Source organism: Puntigrus tetrazona, chromosome 22 (genome assembly GCF_018831695.1).
Source record: "Puntigrus tetrazona isolate hp1 chromosome 22, ASM1883169v1, whole genome shotgun sequence".
NCBI classification, from domain to species: Eukaryota; Metazoa; Chordata; class Actinopteri; order Cypriniformes; family Cyprinidae; genus Puntigrus; species Puntigrus tetrazona.
In genome coordinates, this window is record NC_056720.1 from 9,549,008 (window position 1) to 9,576,475 (window position 27,468).

At 38.3% G+C, this 27,468-nt stretch overlaps 1 protein-coding gene across 3 annotated transcripts in view; it reads right to left on the reverse strand.

Annotated features, from left to right (window-relative positions):
- Positions 1-6,163: 6,163 nt before the first annotated feature.
- Positions 6,164-27,468, reverse strand: part of si:ch73-63e15.2 (protein strawberry notch homolog 2) — a 42,336-nt gene continuing 21,031 nt past the window's right edge. For 2 of the 3 annotated variants that reach the window (XM_043222236.1, XM_043222238.1), the window contains 27 exons: positions 16,636-16,782; positions 16,334-16,417; positions 15,925-16,024; positions 15,675-15,835; positions 14,800-14,933; positions 14,604-14,694; positions 14,336-14,479; positions 13,806-14,029; positions 13,564-13,717; positions 12,506-12,682; positions 12,303-12,400; positions 11,975-12,057; positions 11,701-11,886; positions 11,284-11,405; positions 11,057-11,188; positions 10,840-10,975; positions 10,541-10,653; positions 9,484-9,555; positions 9,281-9,389; positions 9,133-9,204; positions 8,870-9,013; positions 8,691-8,785; positions 8,217-8,309; positions 7,902-8,033; positions 7,715-7,791; positions 7,443-7,633; positions 6,164-7,327 (listed from right to left, as the gene is read on the reverse strand). In XM_043222236.1, the coding sequence (XP_043078171.1) occupies positions 6,549-7,327; positions 7,443-7,633; positions 7,715-7,791; positions 7,902-8,033; positions 8,217-8,309; positions 8,691-8,785; positions 8,870-9,013; positions 9,133-9,204; positions 9,281-9,389; positions 9,484-9,555; positions 10,541-10,653; positions 10,840-10,975; positions 11,057-11,188; positions 11,284-11,405; positions 11,701-11,886; positions 11,975-12,057; positions 12,303-12,400; positions 12,506-12,682; positions 13,564-13,717; positions 13,806-14,029; positions 14,336-14,479; positions 14,604-14,694; positions 14,800-14,933; positions 15,675-15,835; positions 15,925-16,024; positions 16,334-16,417; positions 16,636-16,782 (4,050 nt within the window). In that variant the 3' untranslated portion in view covers positions 6,164-6,548. Of the gene's footprint in view, positions 7,328-7,442; positions 7,634-7,714; positions 7,792-7,901; positions 8,034-8,216; positions 8,310-8,690; positions 8,786-8,869; positions 9,014-9,132; positions 9,205-9,280; positions 9,390-9,483; positions 9,556-10,540; positions 10,654-10,839; positions 10,976-11,056; positions 11,189-11,283; positions 11,406-11,700; positions 11,887-11,974; positions 12,058-12,302; positions 12,401-12,505; positions 12,683-13,563; positions 13,718-13,805; positions 14,030-14,335; positions 14,480-14,603; positions 14,695-14,799; positions 14,934-15,674; positions 15,836-15,924; positions 16,025-16,333; positions 16,418-16,635; positions 16,783-23,380; positions 23,632-27,468 lie in introns of those variants that run through there. The other variant, XM_043222237.1, reaches the window with a different exon arrangement.

The window sequence follows — 27,468 nt, forward strand, 5'->3', positions numbered from 1 at the left end:
AGTCCACAGGAAACGTGAACACGCATGGTTAATGAGGACAAAAACAAACCCCACCTGAGCCCAAGGAACGCTCCACCCACTAGTTCGATAAATCCTTTGGTACTTTCTGATATTTGCTGTCCCTCGAGGAATTAGGAAGGATCTGGGATCTCTAGGTGGAACAATGCCACCTTATGAAGATTAGCGATGGACAGATAGGTTCACGTAAGGCTTCATAATCCAGACTTGGTGTCCAAGGCATTGAAAACCACAAACATTTTTCATCAAAGCTTTTTCTCTGACAACAAGCCGTGGAGTTGCTAAAAGGAAGCTGATGAGGTTACACTGATAATCATTAGCCCGGCCTGTTAATGTTTAATCTGCACACTGGCCTAGTGAAGGCTTCTGCATATATTGGGCTTGAGGAAGCAGAACACGAAGATTAACATTTAGTATTAAAGTGTAGCCTGTGGGTCAGTGACATTTAGTACAAGTGTCCACTATCAGTGTGGTTTTAGTATTATTTATATGATGTTACAGCATTAGGTGTTTTTTTAGTTTTAGTAACTTTAGTGTGCTTTTGTTATTTATTATTATTTGTAACTATTTCTGTTTAGCGTTGATATAATTTTATTTCAGTTATAGCATTGCAGTAAGCTGTCAAAGCAAAATCTCTAATTGAAAATTTTTAAATTTCTCAAACAGCAAGACCCTAAAAAATTAAATAAAAAAAATAATAATAATAAATTAAATATATATATAAAAATGATTAATAATAAAACTTTCCACAATTAAAAAATTTCCACAATTTAAAAAATAATTTAGTATTTCCATTACGAACTAATACACAATTTTATACAAATATAAAATCATATTTTCCTCAAACCTTCAAAATAGGTGTTATTTTTACAAAATAACTAAAACATATTTTAATGGTTACAATTTAACTATGCTTCATCACAAAATGTCAAATTTGTATTTTGAAGTTGGTAACAATAATCTTTACAAAGCAGAAGTAAGAAATCCATGCAGGACATGAGGGTGAGTAAAATGAGTGAATTTTTTTATTTGTATGGTGAACTCTCTCTTTAAGTCAACTATTTCTAGCAAACACACAACATCATGCTAAAACCCACTCAGTGCAACGTTTAAACACCAACGGATTTTCTTTATCAGAGACGTGGGCTTCATCTCTGCAGATACATAAAAATAAAATTTAGGAAGTGTCCAAATCTAAAGCACGCTTTTTCCAAAACCCAAGTGTGGTCATCTTACTGGAAACATTTCACGCCCTCAGGCCAAAAGTCTTGACAGGAAATGTAGGAGTAATCTACACATGTCAGATGGTGTTGTTTTAAGGTGTTCCCGCTTTCTTAAGAAGACATAGGTTTCTGGTGGTCCAGCCCAGTTCTCCACAACTATTTAGGCATTTCTTGCTCTGCATCACAGCAGAAAACATTAGGGAACAGAACACACCAAGATGTTTTTACACACCCCGCCGACAGGAAGCATTCCCAGAACTTTGGGTAACACTCTGGCAAAGTTCCCTCAAAGTCAAGGATGAACATTCATTCAAAGTTACCCCGTCTTTATTAACTCTTGCAGTACACAAGCAAACTTAATGCTCTCTCTGTCCAAGACAAAACATTTTAAAACCTTTAAACGTCTTGAACGTTCAACTTAATGGTAATGTTACTTTACATACTTTCTTTTAGTTGGGCAGGCTGGCCGAAACCTTAAGACACAACTCATTTCAGAGTGCAAAAACTCATTTTAACTCAGCAAAAACACGTCCTTTAAAACCTGTGTCTCTTTGGCTCAGACGTGTGAATAGCATCACTGAAGAGAAATGTGTATATAGGGGAAAGCTGTTTCTCGAAACCACAGTGAAACTACAAAGCACGTATTGACTCATACGAGCGGCAGAACCAGTAGAGCCAGATTAGGCTGAGTTTAGTTGCAGCACTGTTTCAGTCATTTGTCTCATTTCCGCGAATCGGTTCTTTCGAACAGAACTTCGAGGAACCGATTGAAGCAGCTCCTCACGCGAACGCGCTAATCTTTTTTACTGTTAAATACTTACTTGTCGACCTCTCAGTAATGTTCTCGTTTGACTCCGGTTGTAGGTTCATTAGGAGTCAGAAAATGAGCAAAAAGTACTACAATATGTTCTCGAGTTCACTCGAGAATCACTTTTCCAGCACACCGATTCATTTCGTACGATTCGTTCAGACAGGATTTGTGAACCGGCTTATGTTTTTTTATTTATCATATTTTAACGAACAACGGTTCTCATAAAAATGTAACATATCAACTGAAACGAACCAGTCGAATTTAGCTCTCAATGAGTGAATGTTACTCTCAACGAGAGTACATTTTAAAATGCCTAAAACAATTTTACTGTTCGTTTCTAAAGGAAAACGCTGCACGTTCACGAGACGGAGCGGTTTAATTTACAGCGTGACCTCCAACAGTTAACGATATTTCTCTTACGAACGACATTAAAGCGCATCAACATTATTCACATTTAGCCGTCAACACATTTATCAGACTATATGAGCAGAATTGAGAAAACGTGCCTTTCTGCGCAAAGCAATCTGGCAACACGCGCTACACGATCAACTAACTCTTATAGCGGACTATAAGAATCGTGTATAATCTGAAAAATAATCTAAACTACGAGCTGGAAATTGAGAGAATGCACGAAGCAGGCTGTGTTTACATAACATCACCAATCATTCACTATTTCGACGTGATTTCCATTCAAACACCACGCATTTCAGCCAAACGCGAAACATGACTCAGGCAAACCCAATCGATAAACACAACAAAGTAAGCTCAAAAGAAAAACACTCCACTCACCTTAACAGCCTACGCGTCCGCTTTAAAAAAAACACAATAATACTTAAAATTCACAGATAACTCCGTATCGAAGGCCTTACAGGGCCCGGCACCCGCAGCTTTCTAATAAGGTTTCGTTATATTTCCCAGCATCTATCTATACAGCACCTGACCGCGTACCTGCGCGCAGGGGGAGGGGCTTAATACAGGTGGGTTGGGCGGTTTCGTCACGAAGCTGGTTTCTATACCAAACACAGCAGCAGCTCTTTGATCATATTTTCCATTATGGCCCACCAAACAACAAAGGAACGCATATAGCGTCAGAATAAAAAAAGTGCAAACCTTTGTGTTAAAATAAGATAATTTGGTTTTAATCGTTTTTATAGTAATGCCTACTGTGCTATAAAAATGTTTATATATATTTTTTTCCTTCGTTGCTTCGTCTAAAAATACTTTTGGATCTGTATTTTTCACTGTTTAGTGTAAAATAACTTTTTTTTTTCCCCCTACACCGCAGCGCCCTCATCCGGTAAGGAAATGTTGCCAAGTTGAGGGTTTTTCAACAGAGGACCTCTCTACAAACAAACAGAGGAAGGAAAGAAAGACACGAACCGTGAATTGAAGTAGTAGAAAGTGTCTCAACTAAACAAGATTCAAAACCAAAAATACGGTAAGATTATTATTATTATTATTTTTATAATATGAAGCTAATAAAGCTTTTTTGTGCCATTTACATTTTCAAAAAGGAACGAATAAATGTCATGATCCATGGTGTCAAGTGCAATACAAAATGGTATTTAATGTTAATTATGACATTTACATGCAGACTTTTACAAAAAGTATGTTGTTACCATGTTTCTTGACATTGGTATCAAAACTATGATCCTGTGATAAAAATATGGTATTATTATTTGAAGAAGTATGGAATAATTATCAATGGCTGTTAACCAGAGGTCAGGTGGCCACTAGGAGCCTTAGTAAACCTAAAAATGTCTTCTACAATTTGTATATTAAAATAAATTTATATTACATTTAAAGACACTACAAACCAACATATTAATATACTCCTAGAGATAAATCAAGAACAGCATCAGTTAAGCACTCCGAAATTAAAATATATACAATAAAATTAATAATTAAAATGATCTTCATCCATTTTTTCCCTTGAAATGCCGTCGTCAGCAAACCACTATTTTTTTTTGTATTTGTAAAATATAGCAGTTCACCAAAAACAATCACACAACTCTGTAATCTGAACATTTTATTTTTCTGCTTTGTTAATAACAAAGTTTGTAATATGTTCTATTCTTTCGATACAAGTAGAAAACAATTTCTTTAAGAAACAGTCGAAAGGCACAATTTGTTTGTTGTTTTTTTTTTTTTTTTTTTTTTTTTACAATATATACAATTGGATCTAAATTATAAATAGGCCTATAGAAAATGACAAAAGAATAAGAACACGGGAATAAAAAGAATCAAGATACATATAGTCAGTAGCATGTTTTTTTTTTTCTCCATAGCAATAAATTACATAAATGCCATATTGATATAAAAGCGAAGCCCATGAATCGAGATGTTTACAGTATTGAACATTCCCATGAAAGGCTATGAGCAAACAAACATGGATCAGGAACCAGACAGAAACTCATTTATGCCGTTTTAGTGCAAATCATACACAGAGCGAGTCAAATGCATTTCTATTTAGTAACAGGTTCGTTTCACTTTATCCTAGTTTCATGGCCTCATCGTATAGTGCTTTCGTTGTACAAGACGCTTTGTTAGATCGCATGACAGAAACTTAAGTCACATGTTGATTTTTTTTTTGGGGGGAGGCACTGAGAAAACTGAATGGATACACTGGATCACTTGTAAAGTAAAAACTATGTGATGCACTAAACTTATATGGAACAATGTAAGAACTACAAGCAGAAACTACATTTCACATAAAAAAAAAAATGTTCAAGTGCAAATGTGGCTGAAATAATTTCCCTTAATGAAAAGAATAAAACTGTGCAGTGAATATGCAATAATGGCTAAATAAATAATATTTCATATGTGTCATCGACAGGATTTTTACATACAAGACAAACCTTATCTTTAGGCAGACATTAAATATTTGGATACATTTTTATCAGATTTAAATAAAGATCTATAACTAATCGGACATAAATTTCATCCTGAGATAGGGAGTGGTTTTAACACCGTAGAGCCATGAACTGTTTGAGCCAAGTGAATATTTGGGTTTCAGTTCAATATGAATATCTGGCTATTGCTGTGAAAATCTATAAGAATGTATCATTGCATAAAGAATAAAGATAAACAGGAAAAAAGGAACAAAGTATTCAACCACCCAGTGCAGCAGAGCAATGTCATTTTCATTTCGCTTTGAATTGTTTGTCGCTTTGTTTTTCTGTCTGCACTACAAACATCATAGTATCGATAAAACAAAACATTTAAAAAAATCATCTAAAATGTCCCTTTAAAATTAAATAAGAATAATCAAGTAATTGTGATACACGCGATCTAACTTTTAAACATCTGACGAAGAATTTATTAAATAAGGGTTAAAATTCAACTAGGTAAAAAACTGACTGTACCTGGGATGCATTTCACATAGCATCAAACAACAAAAAAAACCTGCTCTTTTTTTGTTTATCCACACCGGATCATGAAGGAGAAAGGACTGTTTAGTTGCCAGGTCATAATGAAAACATTGTACTAATAAAGAGACGAAGTGCGATGGAAGTCCTTTTGGGATCAATAAATCAGCTAATGGATTATTACCGTTCTGTCTTGTTACGTTGCGAGACGGAGGACAGCAGGACAGACTGTTCTATTTTAGAACAACAGAGAGACAGCTGCACAGGTAAGTGATTGGTAGGTAGTTACGCTCTCCTACTAGCACACTGTTTCAAGGCCTGATAAATAAAGGCAATAAATATGTTACAAATATCTGCACACAAACTGTACAGGTGTATGTGTTTTACGTCTACATTCCACTGTATGTTCCAAAGGCACATTTCGACAGTAGCCTGTTCTCTTGCTCCTTAGGAAAAGTGTTGTGTCTAACAGAAGTTCATCATGGAAATGTAAAGCTGATGATTGTTCGATGCAAACCGAGCTTGCGGTACGTCTTGCACATGTGAGGCTTGTACAACTTCAGCTAGGCCCGACATGGAATCTGTGGCCACAAAAATGTATACTGCAGAAAAACAAAAGAAATACTTGAGGTACCATTTGGGGTTCCTTTTGGTCGGCACATTGGTAAACCCCTTACGGAGAACATCTAGGCACATTTTCAATGGAGAGTCAGTAAAGTTATAGCCAGTTCCTTTCTTTAGTGAAAGGCATTTTAAATATATATTTAAGATCTCAAAGAACATTTGAGGCACCTGGAGCTTCCTTGGAGGGTTTCTCCAATAAGGAACCAAAATGGTACCTCAAGTGTCTTTTCACTCCTGCATGCTCCACCTTGAGCAAAGTGTATTCTACGATGTGGTAATCGAAACAAAACCCAAGACCTGCGCTTGAAATATTTTTGGTAAAGCAATACTCTTTGAAGCCCCAGTGTATCAAATTCAGGATTTTGAACACCAAACTTCACCCCGTCTCCTAAAGCAGAATTTCATACTTGTGGAACAGAGGCCGATGGCGGAGAAGGACGCCGGCAGTGGTCAAACTACAGCCCTGAGTGTGTGCGCGTTTACAGGAGTGCGACTCTAGAGGTCTCACTCAGGTTGTTGGTACTTGATGACGGACTGGCGTGGTTCTGTTCCACCTTGCAGCATGCTGTTCAACACCTCTCGTGCGTTTATGATGGCTTCAGAGCTGCAGTGGTTGTTGGGCAATGGGAGCATCTGCTGGTCCGTCGGGGGGAGAGATAAGTGCGACGAGGAAGATGGTGTGAGCGAGGGAGTGAAGTTGGACAAGGACGTAGAGAAGGAATTTGAGAAGACCATGGGTACCGTTGAAGGTGTATCTGAGGAGGAAGAGGCTGGCACAGTTTGACTAGGGGTTGGTATGAATGAGTTCAAGGACAGTAACATGTCTAATAGTTCACTGTCCTGAACTGAATTGCTTTCCTGCATGGCCTGGCTCTCCTGCTGCGGCTGCTCTTGAATAAACTCTTCGAGGCTGAATTCGTCCACCGCAGGCTCGGGTTGCCTGGAGAGGTTCTCCACACCCAGGTCAGCTTGGGAGGAGGACGAGGAATTGGGAACTGACAAGTCCAGGATTTCTTCCAAAGGCGTTTTAATGGAAGGGAACGAGGGGAAGGAAATGTATGGGGTGTGCAAGCCGGCCATGTTGGGAGTCGGCAAAGCGGTGAACAAAGACGGGGTGTAAAACTCTTGGAGCTGACGCTGTGCCAGCAGCCTCTGCTGCTCTTTAGCCTGCCGCAGCTCCAGAACTTGCTGCTCCTTCTCTCGACGTCGCTGCTTCACCTCTGCATCCATCCTCGCCAACTCCTGACACACCTTTGACACGCAGTTCTCTGGGATCTTAATACCTAGGAGAAAGAGAGAACATCCAAGTTGCTGATTTCTGGCTATAGTGGTGTCTTAGAACCTGCTAAATTTTGCATATCAGAACATTCCTTGTGAAGGGACATCAGGTCGACTCACCAACTTGTTTGCTGCTGTCCTGGGTCTTGAGGCGGACAATCTGGAGAATGCTGGAGCTGGTGATGTCAGCAACCACATCGGACACACGCTTCCAAACACGGAGCAAAGCGCCACACAACATGTGATACTGACGCAATCGAGTCCCCATTAAGCACTCATGACCCTCCTCTACCTTTTTGCATCTCCCATTCCTGCAGGAAATATGGGTACATGTTACAACCTCTGGGCTCAGTTTGTTCAAGTAGTACCAAGATGGGAGGGTCTTTTCTCACCAGTTGGCATGGCTGCATTTCCTGAAGGAGAACGTGAACTGGTTTTCCCAGCTATCCTGCGCCTCCTCCGGAGTGACCTGAAGCAAGGGTAGAAAACGTCACTTAAAGTCACCATAACGCTCACTAGATGGCAGCAGAGATGTTTTGGGAAGGACTCCTTTGCTCTGATAAGTACATTTGAACACACCTTGCGGTATTTATGCTGGAGATTCTCAAGGCTTTCCGCTTGGGCCTGCTTGCCGATGTTTGGTTTGTAGATGATCATGTTGCGCTCCTGGCCTTGCATGGCTAGCAGCACGCATGGATAGTTACCTCTCAACTGCAAACAAGACAGGCACAAACATGTTCAACTGCAGAGTCAACTACAGAAGAACTCTAATAAAACATGAACCCTCCTTTACCCCTGAAGAGAAAGGTTCTTCCAAGGAAGCATCTTTCCTGTGTTACTGAAAGGAAACTACATGCAAATTTAGAAAGATGAGACATTTTTGCTGATACTCACTTTATGGGATAAATAGAAGCCTTCTTCCGGGGTGGTGAGAGTTTGGGCCTTCTGGAGAGCTTCCAACCATGGCATACCTCTATCTACACTTATCTGTTCAATACAAACAGTTCTGTCAGAGATAATGTTTGTCAGACATGTCCATAATGGTTGGAGTACTGTCCAACATATATTCCTGGCTCTACCAAATACATGTGAAAAGAAAGGTTTTGCAGTGCGATTTATTCTCAGTCAAAGAACTTGCTGCAACGGCTGTCAAACCAGTTTTCATTGCATATGCTCCAAAAATAAACTTTGCTCTTGGTGGAAGAGATGATTAGCGTGTTTTGTAGTGTGTGTCATGCATGAAACTCGTGTGCCTTAGGCATATTTTCTAAGCTCAAGCATTAAAGAGATGGTTTCTATGAACCATGGTATGCAAGTATCTTGCGTATCTTCAACCTTTCATACACTTTCATACTAAGAAATACTCACCTTATAAAGGATAACTTGACCATCTTGAGGATTTCCTGCAGTTAGAAACTTCTCCTGTGTTTCTTCATAAATCTGATCATTGCCTGGTGCCAGATCTGAGAGAAAGCAGATACTAGGTTGTCACCTAAGCAGATCAATCCAACTTAAAGTACCATACCAACAGAAGAAGTGCTTCTTACCAAGTATTCCCATATCGTATTTGCCTTCTTTCTTGTCCTTTTCGATCAAGTAGTCAAAATTGTCTGTGAAGTACTGGAAGAGAGAGTTCTGTTTGTGCACCTCCAGGCCCAGTATCCGGTTGAGAAACTTTGTGATATTGCAGTCTAAAACAAACAGGAGTCACATGATGTGGGGAGATATGTTTATGTTTGTGATTAGCATGTGAGGAAATATGTCATGTATGTACAAAACAAATGCGATACGTCTCTTGTGGAAATCTTACCTTTTTCAGTGTTGATGCCCAAGCGTGACTGACTGCATAGCATTCCCACATCCATCATACCGTGCTTCATGTCTAAGATTAGAAGGCATTGGTGAGATCATGGTTCTACCTGATCCACATCTTAAAGCAACGCACAAAACCCATTTACCTGTGAAGAACATGGCATCACCGCCAGGATAGTTCTTTGGAGGGGGTACCTTGCTTTCGATCTGACCTAGGATGGCTTTGGTTATCTTATCTAGAGCTTTGGTGCCATACTAAGAGGAACAGCAAAAACAGACCAAGGATTAGTCCATGATATATCTTAGTATTTTTTTTGAGCAGTTTCACTGTTCTATAACAGATACTCACTTTATTTTCAAAGTTGTATTTGCTAAGGTCTCTAGACTCTGTGGCCCTCCTGTCACCATGAGTCAGAGCTCCCTGTGAAATGCAAATACGTTGGTTAGGACCAAAGTAGTGAATTGAACACAAAGGTATATGTGAGAAATAATGAGTAGAAGTGGAGTGAGGAGAGTTTTTTTTTACATTTTCTTTAGTTCCAATATCTTTACAACAATGACCTATAATTTTAAGAGTTCACCATGTGAAACACAATGGTGCAGTCAGAACAAAAGAAAGATTTTGTAAAACATTACTTTAAAACAGCGTTAAAAGTATTTTATTTAAAATAAATGAGAAAATAATGTCATATACTACTGTTCAAATGTTTTTTAAAGGAGTTTCTTATGCTTAGCAATACTGGCAACTGGCAAATATTTTTTGTCACATACTTTTATCAGGATACTTTGATAAATAAAAAGTAAAAAACAACAATAGCATTTATTCAAAATACAAATCTTTTCTAACAATATAAGTGTTTGCCATCTCTTTTTATCTATTTATCGCATCCTTGCTGAATAAAAGTGTGCATTTCTTTCAAAAAATAAAGAATACAAATTTACTCACCACAAACTTTTGAATGGTAGTGTATATTGTTAAAAAATATTTCTATTTTTAATAAATGCTGTTCTTTTAAATGTTTTATTCATCAATGAATCCTGAAAAAAAAGTATCACAGGTTCCAAAACATTACAATTTCCAGATTTTTCCAATTTCCTGATAATAAATCAGCATATTAGAATGATTTCTGAAGGATCTTGTGACACTGAAGACTGGATTAATGATGCTGAAAATTCAGCTTTGCATCGCAGGAATAGATGCGATTTGAATGTATACTAAAATAGAAAAATGTTATTTTACATCGTAATAATGTGTTTTAACGGTTTGATCAAATAAATGCAGCTTTGTTGAGCATAAGAGCCCCCTTTATTAAAACAATAGTTCTGATTTTGAACAGCAGTATATATTAGTATTTACAATTTTTACATTACTGAGAAATGGAAGAGTGAACATGTCAGGGACGCACCAGACTCTCCAGCCTCTTTGCAACGATGGATGCAAATCGTCGCTCGCCTGCCAGTTCGGAGATCAGGAAGATGTACTCCGGTGCCGTGACCTGATTGGAACGATGAGTGCGACCTGAAGAACAGAGAGTGTTGTCAGCTAGTTGTTGTGGTGCAGTGACACTCTTTATGGGAAGAGAGCTTTGATCATAGAGGTTGTGGCTGGGTGATGCAGGTAGACTGTCCCACTTAATATATACAAAATAACTAGTGCATGGCCACAAACTTAATTGGTAGACATGAGGTAATGCCGCCTACTCACCAAACTGCTGAATGGCCCTGTCTGCACTCCAAGGCAGCTCCAGGGTCATGTGAACCCTGCGACGCTGATTCTTCACCCTTCTGTCGGCCTGAAGCGAGATCCCAGAACTGGCCGCTTCTGATATGATGGCTACCAACTGAAGGGAGTACAGTAAGGTATTACTGGATGCAGCAAAAGAATCAGAAAAGAATGATTGGTGGTTTCCTCTGAGATCTACCTTCTCTCCATTCATGAAGCGATCTTTCTCTTTGATGTTGATTTGGTCGATGGTGTGGCTCTGCTCAGCGCGGGATTCGTAACGGACGCTGCCGTCCGGTCGACGCACCACTCGGCCTTTACGCCCTGTCATCTGGGCACACACACACAAAGAATGTTTAGTGCTCGGACACAACCTTGCTTATGAGGTGTAGCTATGTATAGGAATATGAATACATAAATAATGACCTCTGATACTTGTTCTGGACCTCCAAATTTATCAATGAGCTCATCCAGTGTGTTAAGAGGTAGTTCTTTTCCCAGCTCAGCGATCTTGTTGAGAAGCCCTTGTTTCTTCTCCTCTAACCGTGCTAAAGAAAGATGAAAGTGAAGATCAATTGCTTTTGCTTACTTCGAAGGTGCTGTGAAAATCATCAGGATGTAGGGCTGTCAAAATGGCTGAGAAACTAAATTCAAATTTCGTACTTGCGTATATATAATTAATTAGGTTGCCTAAACGATTAGAAACAAAGCACATCATGTATGTATATACAGTTTAATACAAAGGGCTGAAAACCAATCAATCACAAAAAGTATTTTATCATTTAAAACCAAAATCTTTTTTTTGACAGCCCTGTCAGGATATAAAATACACAGTTAACATACCCATTTGGTAGCTGGTTTGGTCGACGAAGATCACATCGTCGTTGTTGTCTTGGACCGAGTCTGGCGAGGAGTTGGAGTCGCTGTCCAAGACGTCAGACTCTGTGCTGCTGTCGTCGCTGATGTTGATCACTCCCCCTATGTCAGTGCCGTGTCGGGGTTGCTTTGGCTGTCGTCCCCTTGGCTTACCTGCGGAAGAACGATCAATCAAATCTCAAGGGTAAAGGGGAAGACAGGCAATGTATGGATACTGATAATAAAGTGCGACGCGACTCACGTTTCCTCTTGTTCCCTGCCCCCTTTTCTCTCCTCTGCTTCTCTGACGGAAAGTGTTTAAGGACCAGCGACTGAAACACACCCCTGAGGAACACACAAACACATAATTGTGTAAAAAAGTGTTTTTGTGTAATGGCTTCAGGAAGAGATTATTATCACTTGTCACTAGGTTTCAGAATGATGCACGGCCTGTGAGATGACCACAGTAACGCATATTGAGAAACCTTTCTATCATTGTGAAACTGCAAGAGCAACTACTTTGGAAAGAATTAGTCATAAAGTGTCCATATATTTCAGAAAGGTTTCAGTGATGCCCAAAATTGACTTACTCGGCAGCAGAGACAAATCTGTCCAAGTGTCCGTCGTTTTCGTCAAGGACTTCTCTGGTTCGAGCCTCACCTGTTGACTGTAGTCCTATCACGACACACTAGAGAGTGAAGAAGAAGAAGAAGAAGAAGAAGAAAGGTGTAAAATGCCTACAGCAACACAAATAATCATCAGAGAAAGTTTGGGGGTCACTGATCTGACTGACCTTCCCTGCTTCTAGCTCCTTTTTGGCCAGTTCCACCAGGCACCGAACCTTGGCGGCGATGCAGAGGTATTTAAAAAAACGCTGGTGGGATGACCAAAACTGACCCCACAGGGACTTCCTGGAACTCATGCAGAGTTCGTCAGCGGCCTGCATGAACTCAGCCAAAGCTTCCGCCCACTGCAAACGAGATAACAGATTTGGGTGTCAGATATGCACACACAGTAGGGATGTTACGGTACCAAAAATCTAGTACATAATGCTCAATACCACAGGAAAAAAATAATAATACTCAAAACATTATCTCAAAAACACAATAGTGGCACTTGGCCTTCAAATAACTGGCGCATGCACATGCAACTTTACTGTTTTAATTCACTGACATACTGGCAGGCCGAAATGATTACTTTTTTATAAACCATTAAGATAAGCAACAACTATTTGAGCCAGCAATATTAGCCAATAATGTTAATAAGGGCTAATCTTCAGATGGATACATAACGAATAAACATGCTGTCAAACAGTCACTAACTAGTAACAATTTAGTATTAGTAACAAACCCATTGAGTGACCAGAATGCACCTTTAAATAACTGTCATAATGGTATTAGTATTGCATTGTATCTGAAGCCACTTTGTGTGGCAAACAGTCTTTATTCACTGAAAATCTCTGCTGTAACTTTATAATTTCAGGGGAAGGCAGTCAGTGAATAGATACATTTTTAGTCTTACACTAGCTTCAGAAGGCTTTTTCTTACACATTACTTCAGAACACCTTTATTAACCCCGGGAGCTGAGTGGAGCACTTTTAATGAAGGATGAACACACTTTTCTGGGGTTTAAAATCTCAGCATTCATTCATTGCCATTATAAAGCAGTGGAAGAGCCATAACATTTTTGTAATATAACTACGATTGTATTCTTCTGAAAGAATAAAGTCGTATATACCCAGAATGGCTTGACGGAGAGAGTAAATCATGGGCTGACTTTACTTTTTGAGTGAACTACGCCTTTAATATAAGCAAGAGGAATCGTATTTTTGTAGTTCTTCTCATAACTCACAAGTTTAGCAGCTTTGTTGTACACAAGTTTAAAATCATCGTCCAGGCTGATCTCTTCGATGCGAAATGAGACTCCTGAGAAGCTGAGTTGGCGTGCGATGTACATCCCGCTGACCTTCATATCCATGGCAACAATCTCCATGGCCCCCACGCCCCTATGAGTGAAGAGCACATTCAGGTTACACATTCAAAAAGCACTGTTCTCATACTTGCCAGCCAACAAGTCCATGCTCCTCTACAAACCTCTTCTCAATAGTGTGGAGGAAGTCTTCAAAGGTCCTGAAGGGCGTTCCCTCTCCCCAGATCCCCAGACGGCTCATGTAGATCATGTTCTTTGGCTCCGAGGCACCTGTGGCACTGGCATATACCACTCTGGCTGACGGCAACTTGTTCTGCAGATCCAGCACGGCTTTGCCCATCTTTGTGGATGTAGCATTTTTGGCTTTGTGGCATTCATCAAATATAATCTATGTCTATGGTTAAGGGTAAAACCAACTTCACTGTTCACACTCGTATCACCCACATATTTTGCAGAGGGTTGTTAAAACAAAAAACAAAAAAAGGTTAAAGAAAACCAGAAAGCAGAAGTTGCTATAGGCTTCATCTTAAAAGAAAAAAAAGGATTTGCCAAATTGATTTTTACAATAAGAAATAAAAATAGTGTTAAACAAAATACCAGGACCAGAGAGGGGAGCGCGTGCGGCCGGACTCCTGGCTCCTCCCACCACAATATATACATATATATATATTATGCACATGAAGGTGAAGGATACAACTCCATCAAAACCCGGCTCACACCAGTCTAAGATCTGCTTCAGACGCGTTCGGAGTTGGCCGCCGGCCTGACTCTCCCCGATTAGTGCTGAGTAGGTCGCAAACAGGACCCCTTCTGAGGTAGCTGTGTCTCCGTACTTTATCTGGATGGAAAACAGTTCAAGTTAGACGCCTTGAGAAACGCTACGGGGAAAGTCCAATGTGCATCACTGGAAACGTAATCTCCGTTAACAGGGCTGTCGTATTGAGCCGCACAGTAATAGTGACCTTATTCAAGGCATGCACTTGTATATTGGGTGCACCGATGTCTTGGAGATCTCTCTCTGCGTCATATTTCAGGTCATTGGAGACGCTGAACCTGGAGGAGAGATGAGGAGGATGAGGCATCGGATCTAGAGGCGGTCTTTGATGAGGAGTCAACGGTGCGAGTTTGCTAAGGCTTGACGATCTGGAGATCTCTTACCATAGTGCTTTCTTCCTTCCCTTTAAGAAGTTTTCTAGGATGATGCCAGCCACTGTGCGGCCTTTGCCCACTCCGGCTCCGTCCCCGATGAGGAAGCCGGCCCGCTGGTTGTTCTGCAGAATTACTTCATGTTGCTGTAGAGCATTACAAACAAGTTCATGTTAATGAATACAAAGAATAAAATATTGCAAACAATCAGTCTGATGCCTTTGTGAGATTATGAGAGTTTGAGAAATACAGCTTTAATGAACTGTGCAGATTATATATATATATATATATATATATATATATATATATATATAGTGTAAAAACAATAAATAATTCTTTAAAAAGATAAAATAATAAATAACACAAATGACTCAATAAAGCGTAAAATGTAATAAGCAAATGCAGGATCTAAACATTTTAAAAATCCTTTCAATTAGTTACAAAAATAAAACATTACAATAAATATAAAAAAATTATATCATTTATAAATAATATAAATAATTTAAAATGCTTAAAATCATCAATCACAATTAAAAAATACAATTAAATAAGTGAATAAATAAATACAAAATGAGGGATCGGAAAATGTAGAATGTTTTGTGAATAGTGTCAAAGTTAAACAATACATATATGAAAACACACACATATATATTTGTTTTGTCAGATGCATAAGATACTTTGGACTCTGTGTGAAAGAGTTCAGTTTGTTATTTTCTTTTAAGGTTTTGTTGTGCATATTGTTTAACTTATAATAGTTGTAGGAATTTCTTTGTTCTGCTGAACACAAAGGAAGATGTTTTGAAGAAAGTTTGTAACCAGGCTGTTTTGGGTCACCATAGAATTAAAATTTTTGGGTGAACTACTTGGGAGAAGAAAGGTAGGGGTACCTGGCAGGCGTAGATAATGGCCTCCAGCTGCAAGGCAGAGAGCTGGCCGCTGTTTATGGTGGTCTCTGGGATGGACAGGGTGTAGGTGATATCTGGAGGAGGCACGCTGGACAAAGTGTTGGTCTCCACCACTCTGTCTGGATGGGATATTCCTATCTTGGCTAAGACGGCAAAAGAGAAACCGAAAACGATATAAATCTTCCATAGGACACGCATAGCCATAAAATGCATACCAAAGATCAACGCTCACATTTAGAGGGCTTGTAGTCTGCATAGGTGTCGACATGACCTAGCTCCTCTGCCTCCTCCACCTCAACTTCCTCTTCCTCTTCTGGCTGTGTTTGGGGTCTCTGTTCAACACGTGATATGATTAGCATAGAGAAGAAAAACACAAAGAGAAAGACCGAAAAATTACATGTCTAAGAAATAATATTTATATTTGCATAATTATATCATATATTATTATAATATATTTATAATAATATATTTGCTGAATTGCATTTTTAGTATACTAAAAAAATAATTTAATAGATATAATATATAAACATACAAAATGTTATATATACACTACTACTACTACTACTACTACTAGTATTTCTAAAAATGTATATTATTCAATAATATGTTTATTATTATTATCATCATTATTAAAAACACACCTGATAACCTCCTATAGGGGGGGTATTAATGATGGCAGTGATGTCATCTAACGAGTTTAATCCTTGAAACCTGTTCGAATTCAACTGAAGAAGAAAAAGGGAAACAAAAAGTTAACGCCAACAAAAAGATCACATGCTTTACTATCAGAGCGGGAACAAAGGTTCAGTTCATGGGTGCGTCAATCACAGGTGTGGTTTCTCGTGCTACGGAAATAATATTCCGCATGATTCCAAAAACGGCTGAAAACCGTTAAGTTCAGCGCTGGCACGTGGAACGAGTGCGTGTCAGGGATCGGTCTCACCTCTTGGACTGATGCTGGTGTCTTGATGTCCCATATCGTGGGCACGTTCGGAGGCATGTCAGTATTGATTAAGTTATTAGCGGTGTATTCGGTTAAGGAGTCGGTCGGAGGAGAGAAGATCGGCAGATCATCCAGACAATGGAGGTCCTGAGAGAAAAGAAAAAAGAAAAGTAATTCACCAATTGCTGTTTTACTCGCTGACCAGGTGCGAAGCGAGGCAAACGGTTACGGACGAACTAATAGCGTGATCGCGGAATGATCAAAAATCATACAATTGTTAACATTTGAAGATGTCATGAAATGCATCAAATTTAGCATTGATTAAAGTCTCAGTGTGACGTTTATTGAACAGCTGTGAAGGATAATTAAAACAAAACAATAAATGCATATTACAAAAAACTAATAAAACAATAAAATTAATTAACGCAGAATCTAAATTACTTCACGAAACACTGCATTATGGTTTGATTGTGAAGGACATGAGAGCATGTGTGTGTCAGCGGAAGGTATGAGGGATCTGAAGGGGCTCGAGACGCTCCTCACACAGCCAAGACTTTCCAAGAACTCTTCACTGTTCGAGGAAAACCAGTGAGCGGTAAACAACCGGGAACTGGAGGGTGGCCAGGGGCCGCGGTATTCGATCCATTTCATTAATAGGAACCATTTTTCGGTGCGAGTCAGATTGGGGCTGACCTCAAAACGAGCTGTTTACGGTCTGATATAATCGTCTCTCACAATGCTTTAGATCCTTGTATTCCTTTCGCATGCACGCACACGGAAGCTGTCACCAAACACGTGCAGTCGTGAAGTTGTGTAGGTTTGTGATGTTAGATCGGTCACAGCAGTACCGTGAGAACCTCGGAGCCCGCGTGCTCTTTCGCAAAGATGAAAAGTTTAAAATCAAATGCATGCTAGTTCTGTGCGAAGCCACGAATTCAAAGTCATTGTACTTCCTCTATACTTGATTAGAGAGATTATAGATATAGATTAAAGGCAGAGATGTGAAACTGAGAGTGGAAAATTCGGCCATCGTGCATCATTTCTCCTCTATCTAAGATCTCATCCTTTTTAAAAAAAAAAAAACTAAACAAAACATTCCATTATTAAAAAACTATATATATATATGTATAAAACAATTTTTTAAAAGCACACACACATACATTATTTGATTATATACATTATATATTATATACATAGTAACAAACACAGGAGACATACAAATATTATGTAAACAAAAAACATTTATTTTTATATGCAATTAATCATGATTAATATATATACACACACACACACATATAGTTGTATGTTTATATATATATATATATATATATATATATATATATATATATATATATATATACACTGTACATATATATATATATATATACACTGTACATATATATATATATATACACTGTACATATATATATATATATATATACACTGTACATATATATATACATATACATACACACACACACGTGTATACACACACACACACACACATATATATATATATATATATATATATATATAAAAAATATAAACCTTTTTTTAGAAAGATGAAAATTTTCAACAGTTTCCAACACTAGCAAAAGTCTATGCCTAAATCACACCATAAGTAGTTGATTGTTTAAGCAACAGTCTGTTCCTGTCTCCAGGCAGCGGTTAAGCTGTCTTTCCGCATTCAAATGATGTTGCTCATTGATTTCATTGTGCTGGGAAGTAGGATGAAGTGCTTGTGGAACACAGAATGACTTGACAACAGACAAAAACACATTTAGGTCCATATATAGAATGGCAACATTCCAGCAGGGACCTGACAGAGACTGGATTCACTCCCACCGAAAACCCAAGAAGGTGCTGCCAAATCCAAGGGTTCGGAAACCCGAGGTCACGACCTGCCCATTTACTCTGATCAAACAGCCGCGGTCGCGATTTGCTGTCAGAATCGTGTCGTAACGTATTTTATGCTTGCTTTGAACTTCCGAGGACACGTTTGCAGAGCGCTGCCAAACGGAACAAAGAGATCCCAGAAGTCGACTTGATTCCAATAAGAGAACAAAAAAACCCTGCAGTCCTCTAAGGGGAATGACTTTGGATATTGTTTAGCAAATGGCAACGGCATAATTTGACTTAGTACATTCTGGGGCAAACCGCAAGGAACAAGGCGAGACTTCCTGGAAGGCCGGGCCGCCTCCTCTCTCTGCCTCTCCACTCCTTTTCTCCGCTGCTGAAACAGCAAACAGGGATTCCCCCGCTTCAGGATGACAGAGTGCCATCGGATTGATGAATGTTATTAATATTGCACTTTCCCTGAAACCGGTTTGCTTAAACGGAACTTCAACGCAAAAAATAAAATAAAATGCTGATTTAGCATTTGTTAAAAAAACAAAAGATGTTGAAGAATAACTAAGAAATTAGATCTTGTTCCCTTTTTAACAGACTTATGATAAAGATGAATATAGATGTACGTTAAAAAAATTCACGAAAAGGAATTAACTCCGCCTACTGCCAAGCGACCTTACATGAACTCACTGACCTCGGCCAAATGAGACCATCTTTTGTTCCTGAGCGAGACGGTGGATATTTGCCAGACTAAATTGAGCCCTTTTTTCATGATCACGGGGTAAAATGCCTGCAGATACACACAGTGAGAGAGGTTTGAGGCTCGTTTTCCAATCTTCCCGCTCAATCCATCATGCTTCTGAGGTTTCTTTGAACCTTTATGTACTTATTAACGACTAATCGAGACATTTCGCCATGGTTAAGTCGAGTCTTTGCGCCATGCACTTAAAACCTTCACCAGTGACACCATGTAAGATAAAATTTCCACGAAGAAAAAAACAACCATTTGCATTATGCAAAACCACGCGACAGCAGCGAGTGACCAATTTAATGCAGCTTTTGTGTTAAAAACTTCATGGTCATCAATTCTTATCAAAACGATATCAGTTACTATTAATCGCGCTCAAAATAAACGTTTTTGTTTATATAGCATGCGTGTTTGGACTGCTTATATTTATTATCTACTGTATACAAAAAAAACGCACGCATATTTCCATGCATTTATGTGTATATATTTCTATTAATATAAATTATATTTAATATATATAAACGTAACGTATCTTAAATATTTCCATGCATTTGCGTATACTATAATACTAATACAAAAATGCTATAAAATCTTTATTTCAGATGCAGTTAATCACAATTAATCGTTTGACTGCACTAATTGAACCCAGTGTTGGGAAAGTTACTTTGGAAATGTAACAGATTACAAGTAATAAGTAGTGTAACTATTTCAATTGCTTTAATTAGTTATGTGACTGATTATATTTGATTAGTTTTTAAAATTTCAAATGTTTTTAACTGTTAAATATTTTAAACATTTAAAGCAGTAAGAGTTAGCCTTACAATATATAACCCTTATCGCTTGAATTAATTAATATTATAAGGCTTTAACTTTTAGCGCGTATTTTTACGCGTATTTTTTTTAGGTTGTTCTGAAGTTAAATATAGATTTGAAATCATAAGACATAGGTTGCTATGAAAATCAAAACTTCCTACGACAGGAAACATTTGCTAACAAAGCCTTAAAAAAAAGGTACAAAATTTTGTAATTGCAAATAAAACAGTTATCGAATAAGCATGTGTCCCAAACCCCTGAAACACTGCTTGAAACCCCCTATTCATAGTTTAGATGACTGACTATATGCATGTTTTTAGTCCCTATTTATTGTAATTTTCAAGTTTTAAATCATTTGGAGATCACTGGCGAGTGTTTGCAGGAGTACCTTTCTGATGAAGTAAGCATCAAAATATTTGTGAATTGCAACATTACGCTTACGTTAATGTTTTAATACTGCCATATTGTTACTTCTTGAGCAATGTGTCTAATACAGTCACTTCTGCATTTACAGGACTGCAATGCGGCCTTAAAGAAGGCACATAAATGGAGGAAAATCTTTCCATCCATCCTAAATCCCACCACTGTTTCATCTACAGCGCAGGCTGACCTGAACTCCATAACCCAGAAGACAAATCCCGCGAGGCTCCGACACTTTCCAGCCTTGTGAACGGACAATTTCAGTTCTGTTTGGTTTTTGGATGCGGTGCTGCGTAAACCAAGGCTTCTTTGAAGACTGCTGAGGTGTCTGTTTGGGTTGGGGTGAACTGGGCAAAAGCTTTTTTTTTTTCTTTCCATTTGGCACGCGCCACCGTGCATTGTCAGCACGAACATTTAACGACCAAAAGCTGACGAGAAAATGGCAAAATATTTCAATTTACTGTAAAAAAAAAAAAAAAAAAGCTACTTTGAAAATCATTGCTGGGGGAAATATTGACAGACCCGGTAGAGATGAGGTGGCAGCGATCGTCTGTGGGGACCACCAGAAATGCATCATTTACTGTAAGCCTGTGCAAATGTTTCCTGTATGAAATATAAGGAAAAAAAAATGCACCTGACAGACGAGCTGGTGTGAGACGAGCGAAGCTGGCGTGAAATCACACACACAAACATCTCCTGACACTCCCGTACTGTAATAAAGACTCATTATTACGACAATGTGTCAGGTTTCACCACAGCGTGACACTTATTGAACCTTCCCAACCAGCACTGACGGGAAAACTGCAGACGAGCCTGAAGCGTCACTGCCAGCTTCCTGATGTCTTTTATGTCCTATTTGTCTTGTTTAGGGAGGAGGAAGATAAGGATCAAGGACAGCGAGTTACAAAAAAAAAAAAATCACAAAGGAAAGGAGAAATAAAATTAAAGACGTAACAAAAAAAAGAGATAAAGACATAAGCTCTAATAAAGTCGTAAGGCAAAAAAGGCAAAGAAAAAACAAAAAAATAGCAAACTTAGAGAAAGAAGGCAAAAAATTGAGAGAAAGATGGCAAACGGAAATAAAAAAACACAAAGAAAAAAGAATAACTGAACTACAAGAACATGCATAAAGACAGAAAGAGAAAGAGAGAGAGGGAGAGAAAGTAAAATGAATGATGGTAGACAATCAACCAAAAGCAAAACAAATGAAAAGATCAAACAAACAATGAAAAGATAAAAAGGAAAAAAGAACGGATGAATGGACAAAGAACAAACAGAAGAAGTGAAAAGGTGAACGATGGCTAACCTAAAGAAAGAGAGAGCGGACACATTAATAAAGAACGGACAAACAAATGAAGAGTGGACAAACAAAACAGACAAATTAAATAAATGGTAGGAATGAAACAGATAAATGAAAGAATAAACAAAAGAAACACATTAAATAAATGAAAAAAAAAAACCCTGAAAGAACAGATAAACAATGGCTAGTCTAAAGAGAGAAGAGAAAAATAGACAAGTGACAGGACAGACTAATTTAAGACCAGACAAACAAAAGACCTGTCCAATGACTGCAAAAGCCTTGAGAAAGAGGACGAATGAAAGAAGGCACAAGAGAGAAGGAACTATTTAAAGAGCGGACAGACAAGGCAAAGAAATCTCAAGAAAGAGAGAACAGATCGATAAAAAAAGGATGGACAAACCAAACAGACAAATGAAAGAACAGACAGCTGACAGAAACACGCTAACGTAAAATAAGAAAAAGTAGAAGGAGGAAATCTGAACACAAGGGAGATGTGGCGCATGTCAGTTTGGGAAGCGAGGACTCATTGTGCCTCAACAGCACTTTACATCACACTGTTCCCGTAAGAGACGAGCGTGACCCGGCCTCAGGCTCAAACCCTTCAGACCTCCACTAAAAATCATGGTTTATCCACTTCCTGAGACTGACACAATCATTAGAGCTGTTAACAGCAGAGAGGTTTCTAAATGAGAACCGTAACGCTCACGCGAAAGGAGCAATTATATCCAAGAATCACCTGCGTGCACCTCTTACTGGAAGCCAGCTTTCGCCTTTGTCATGCTTTCTGTTGCCAGTCAGTTTGAATGATGCTTGTAAGTGCAAAATATCAATCTAGAACTTTTTTCTAAAAAACTATTTACACCGTGTACCATTTTGTATTATCTATACGTATATAAATGTGCTAACACATAAGGAGTCATTTGTTAACATTAGTTCATCTATTAACTTACATAAACAAGCAATGAACAATCCATTTATTACAGTATTTATTCATCTTTGTTAATAAAAATAGTTGCTCATTGTGAGTTCGTGTTAGTTCACAGCGTAAATGTATTTATAAATGTATATATAATACTTAAATAATATGATCCTTTATACATAACTAAGTATATGTAGATATTAAATATATTTAAATGTAAAGTATTGTGTTTATATGCGTTTAACTTTAGAAATATATAAATGCATATATAATATTTAAATAATGATGTTATTAAATAAATGTGAAATACATTTTTATTTAAACATATATATTTTTTCTCAGTAAACAAAAATACACATTTTCTCCTCCGTATATAACTTACTGTACTGTTCAAAGCAAAGCCATACTGATGACTTCTAGCCAACTCTGAGATGACGACTGCAAACAAACGCATTATTAAAAAAAACTAAAAAGCTGACAGCTGGGCCACAGATGGCAGATCTTCAGAAGCTACAAGAAGAGTGATAAGGAAATCACTTTCTTATCGGTTCAAGGAAATAATCCGAGGGAAACCAAGTAGAGCACCAGAGAGAAGCGTCCTCCCTTGGGGCAATCAAACCTGAATCTCTCCCCCGTCAACAACGTACTCTCAACCCCTTAAAAAGGCTCACGTTAAAGAGATTTATACGAGCTCTACCTTGGGCGGAGGACGTCCCAGCTGTGCATAAAACTTAGTCCAAAACTGCATGAGTGACATGGGTCCAAGTCACTATCATTCACCTCCTGGAGACGACAGACGCTTTCCATGTGCGAGCTCAGGGCAGCTGCAGCGGCATTCCCGGAGGACGAGGAAAAGGGCTCTCCCGCAGGTACGTGACAGACCCCTGCGCCCTTCCTAGTGAGCCACGACTGACAGGTACGCGCAGGGAGGTTCGCTCATATTGATTGTGGTTGAGCTCCTCAATGCTAAAGGTGGTTGAGAGGGGAGGGGAGCCGAGCGAGGGGGAAGGGGAGGGGAGGAGCTTTCAGGAAATGATGCTTTTGTTGGTAAGTGACTAGAGTTACTGGCAGTCAGGCCCTCTTTACAGTACATGGTGTAACTCAACCGCATTCGTAGTGTAAACAGTGCAGCGCTGCGCTCCTCCAGAGCTCTGCGGCGGCTGCACTGGATCTGTTTAACGCTGGCAGATCATTATTTAATGATTATTACGTTTAGTGGCTCCCAGCTGAGCGCGTTTCTCTCGGTCCGGGAGCTCTGGCCTTCGCTTGTTCATCACTTATGAATGGAAAACAATCAGGCCGAGTCGTTTTACGCCGAAGCGGATGAGTTAAGCGCGGGACTTTTAATGCGGACGCGAATTGGCCGCTTGCCTAAAATGCATCTGAAACACCTGCCCGGGCTTCTTTTACCGAAAGAAGCGAACGTTGGGCCGCCTGAGCGGGACTAATCGGTTTTGAGATGGCTAGTAATAGAGATCGATGTCTTGGAGGCACATCACGGCTGTAAGTAGCCGGTGACTGCTGGCCCCCCGGCGACAGAGCGGCGCCTCGATGTGCACGAGATATCAGTAAACATGAGTCACTGATTATTAGACTGAAGTACGGTTAATATCTTTCCACTGAGGGGGCGGTTGTTTGAGAAAGATTTGCCGTTAATTTGCTCAGCAAAAAAAAAAAAGAGGCCGATTTGAATAACAATGCAGAAGTAGCCTTTGTGTTCATCAGCACTTGTTACAAAATAAAGTATATTATATATATATATATATATATATATATATATATATATATATATAAATAAAAAAAAATCTGAATTGTAAAAACACAAAATATAAATAAATAAATATATATATATTTATTTGTTGTTTATACACATTTTATTTTATGTAAAAAAACTAAACCAAAAAACCTAAATATATACACTTTGTACATGTTGCATTATACAGTGCATGTTATTGAGAATTAAATATATTTATATTAGGGAATGCGGGATTTTGCCGATATTCGATATGCCGATATTTTTCAACTAATTGTGGCCGATACTGATGCCGATGTATTTCCTTTTATTTTTGGAAATAAAGTCCCTCCTGTGCAGAAATGATAAGCAATGCTATTACCGTTTACTCTCTCATACACAGAAAGCGTCGTTCTGTACGTGCTCTCACCAATTAAATGCATCAATACAAAACAGTCAGTCAATCAGATCATCTTTGCTTCAAGAATGAGACACACTGCTGACCCGATCTAATCCCTAGCACCCTGAGCACAGGTGAGTTCATGTATTTCTCTTATCGGCATTATTTTCGAACCCGCCAATGCCAATTTTTGAATTTAAAGCCCATATCGGCCGATTCTCATACCAGTTGAAAATATTGTACATCCCTAATTTATATTCAGAAATTGTATATTGTTGATTATCTGAAGTACTTTAATATAAATATAATTAATATTTGTAATTAAATACAAAACAAAAATCTTTAATATTATATTTAAAAACAAATATAAATATATTAGAAAAGCATATATATATATATATATATATATATATATATATATATATATATATATATATATATATATATATATATATATATATATATATATATATATATATCTTTAAGTATTTAAAAATGTAATGCATATAAAGATGCACATAAATATATATATTACATAATACATATATTATTAAGCAAAATTATTATGAAAAATATGTATTTATATTTACAATTATTTTGTATGTATATAAAATGTATAGTATATTATAATTAATATTTTCATATTTTATTATTTAAAATTTCTGAAATCATTTAAAGCATGCATTTGTGTGTGTGTATTTCTATACAACATATCTAAAATATGCATAAAAATTGTGATAGGGTGTAACTATAAAATAAACGGCAAACAGCAAGGCAATATCCTACATTTAATATCTAAGACACTTGTAAAAAAAAATTGCAACAAGGAAGATAAACACAGGCATCTTCCTTCCTTGTAAGGTGTGTAGGAAAGATGGCTTCCAGTTAAGCGGAAACGGTGAGGTTAACTCACGACTCTGAAAAGCACTTACGGCAACCTCCCACCCAAAGCCGTCCGATCATCCAAATCAATCTCAGCAGAGCGCTTAAACTCTTAAAGCAGTTTGAGAGAGAGAAAAAAAAAAGCAACCTTTCCAAAGACCCTCCCCGAGGTCAGATGACGAAACATGCTCTACACAACGTGCCCGTGACATGCATGCAGCTCTGTGAGCTTGCGGTCGGTTTGCGGTTTCTCCTGCTCTTGTGTTGTACAGTTCGGCTAGTCTTTTCCTTCAGTTTGAGAAACATCTTACGTGCTCGTCAAAGCACACGAACCAAGAGGAACAGCACTTGAGAAACAGAACAAAACACCTCCTTCCTCCTTCCTGTAGCCAATCGGAAGCAAGAGAGAAAACCACTAACGCCAAGAACGCGTGCGCTTGCAATGTTTCTGCATTTACTAGCAGATTTCTTGTTATTTGCCCCGTCCGGAGCAGCTGCGAGCTTATCAGGCCAGGTGCATGACTAGAGTACATGTGACGGATCACCAGAAACAACACAGACCGCCGCCGGCGTTCACACCTCCTACCTGCGTGAAAACATACCTGAAGTTAAAACCTCAATTAAATGCTAACAAACTTCAAATATCACGCAGCCTAAAAGCTTTCCAGATTAAAAGATATTCACCAAAAACCAAACACAGACACGCGAAAAAAGACAATATCACTCGGCCTACAGCAGTTTTATATAAGTTGACCAAAGTGCCGTGCAGAATAGAAAAAAAGATGAATAAAACGAGACAGCCGAATTTAAAAGGCAACAACAAAAACAACTGGACCGGTGATCAAGGGGTATTGAAAGCTAGAGAGAATAAATATACGTCTTTAGAACGGCCTTAAAGGAACAGTTCACCCAAAAATCATTTGGAATGGGATCTAGATAAACCCAACACATTGTGAATTTTTGATATCACATGAAACCTTTTTATTTTGTCCATAGCTTGACTAAAGTTACGATGATCTTAAGTTGGCTGGTAGCTGTGATTTTTATGATCGATGCGAGTTTCGCTTCACTTGACGGGGCACACACACGCAGACTAACAGTTTTCTGAACTTTTGAGCACCCCTTGTTTGTTCAGAGAGCATGAATGGCGAGCCTCAGAAAACCGAGCGCAGCACACCTGTGCGTACGACAGACTGTCCTCAGACTTCATCTGATCCCTCGTCTCTGGACGTCAAGCAGCCCGTTATGACGTTGTTTTACGGCAGATTGAGACGAGGAAGCAGCTACCTCAGACTGCGTTCTTTTCTCGCGCTCACAGGACTGGCGGAAAAAACTGACATTGATTCACCTTTATTCTACGTTACGTGGTTTATTTTGAAAGGATATTTTAGGATAACTAAGGATAACAGAAAGCAGAGCTTTCAAGAGAGAGACACCGTCTTTCCTGCTAGCTATTTTTGAAAGTGAAAATTGCCAAGATATTGTCAGAGATGATAGACAAGATGCTATACAACAATAAATTAAAACCTAATTTTGACAAAAAAATTACATTCAACTTATTTTTCCAATTTACTGAAAATGACCCAGGACGACACAAAATTTATCATAAAAATTTATATTAGCATTCCTATAATTGCTACTAAGGAGAATCTGCAATAACTTATAAACACATTTCTTTCTTATATATATATATATATATATATATATATATATATATATATATATATATATATATATATATATATATATATATATATATATATATATATAT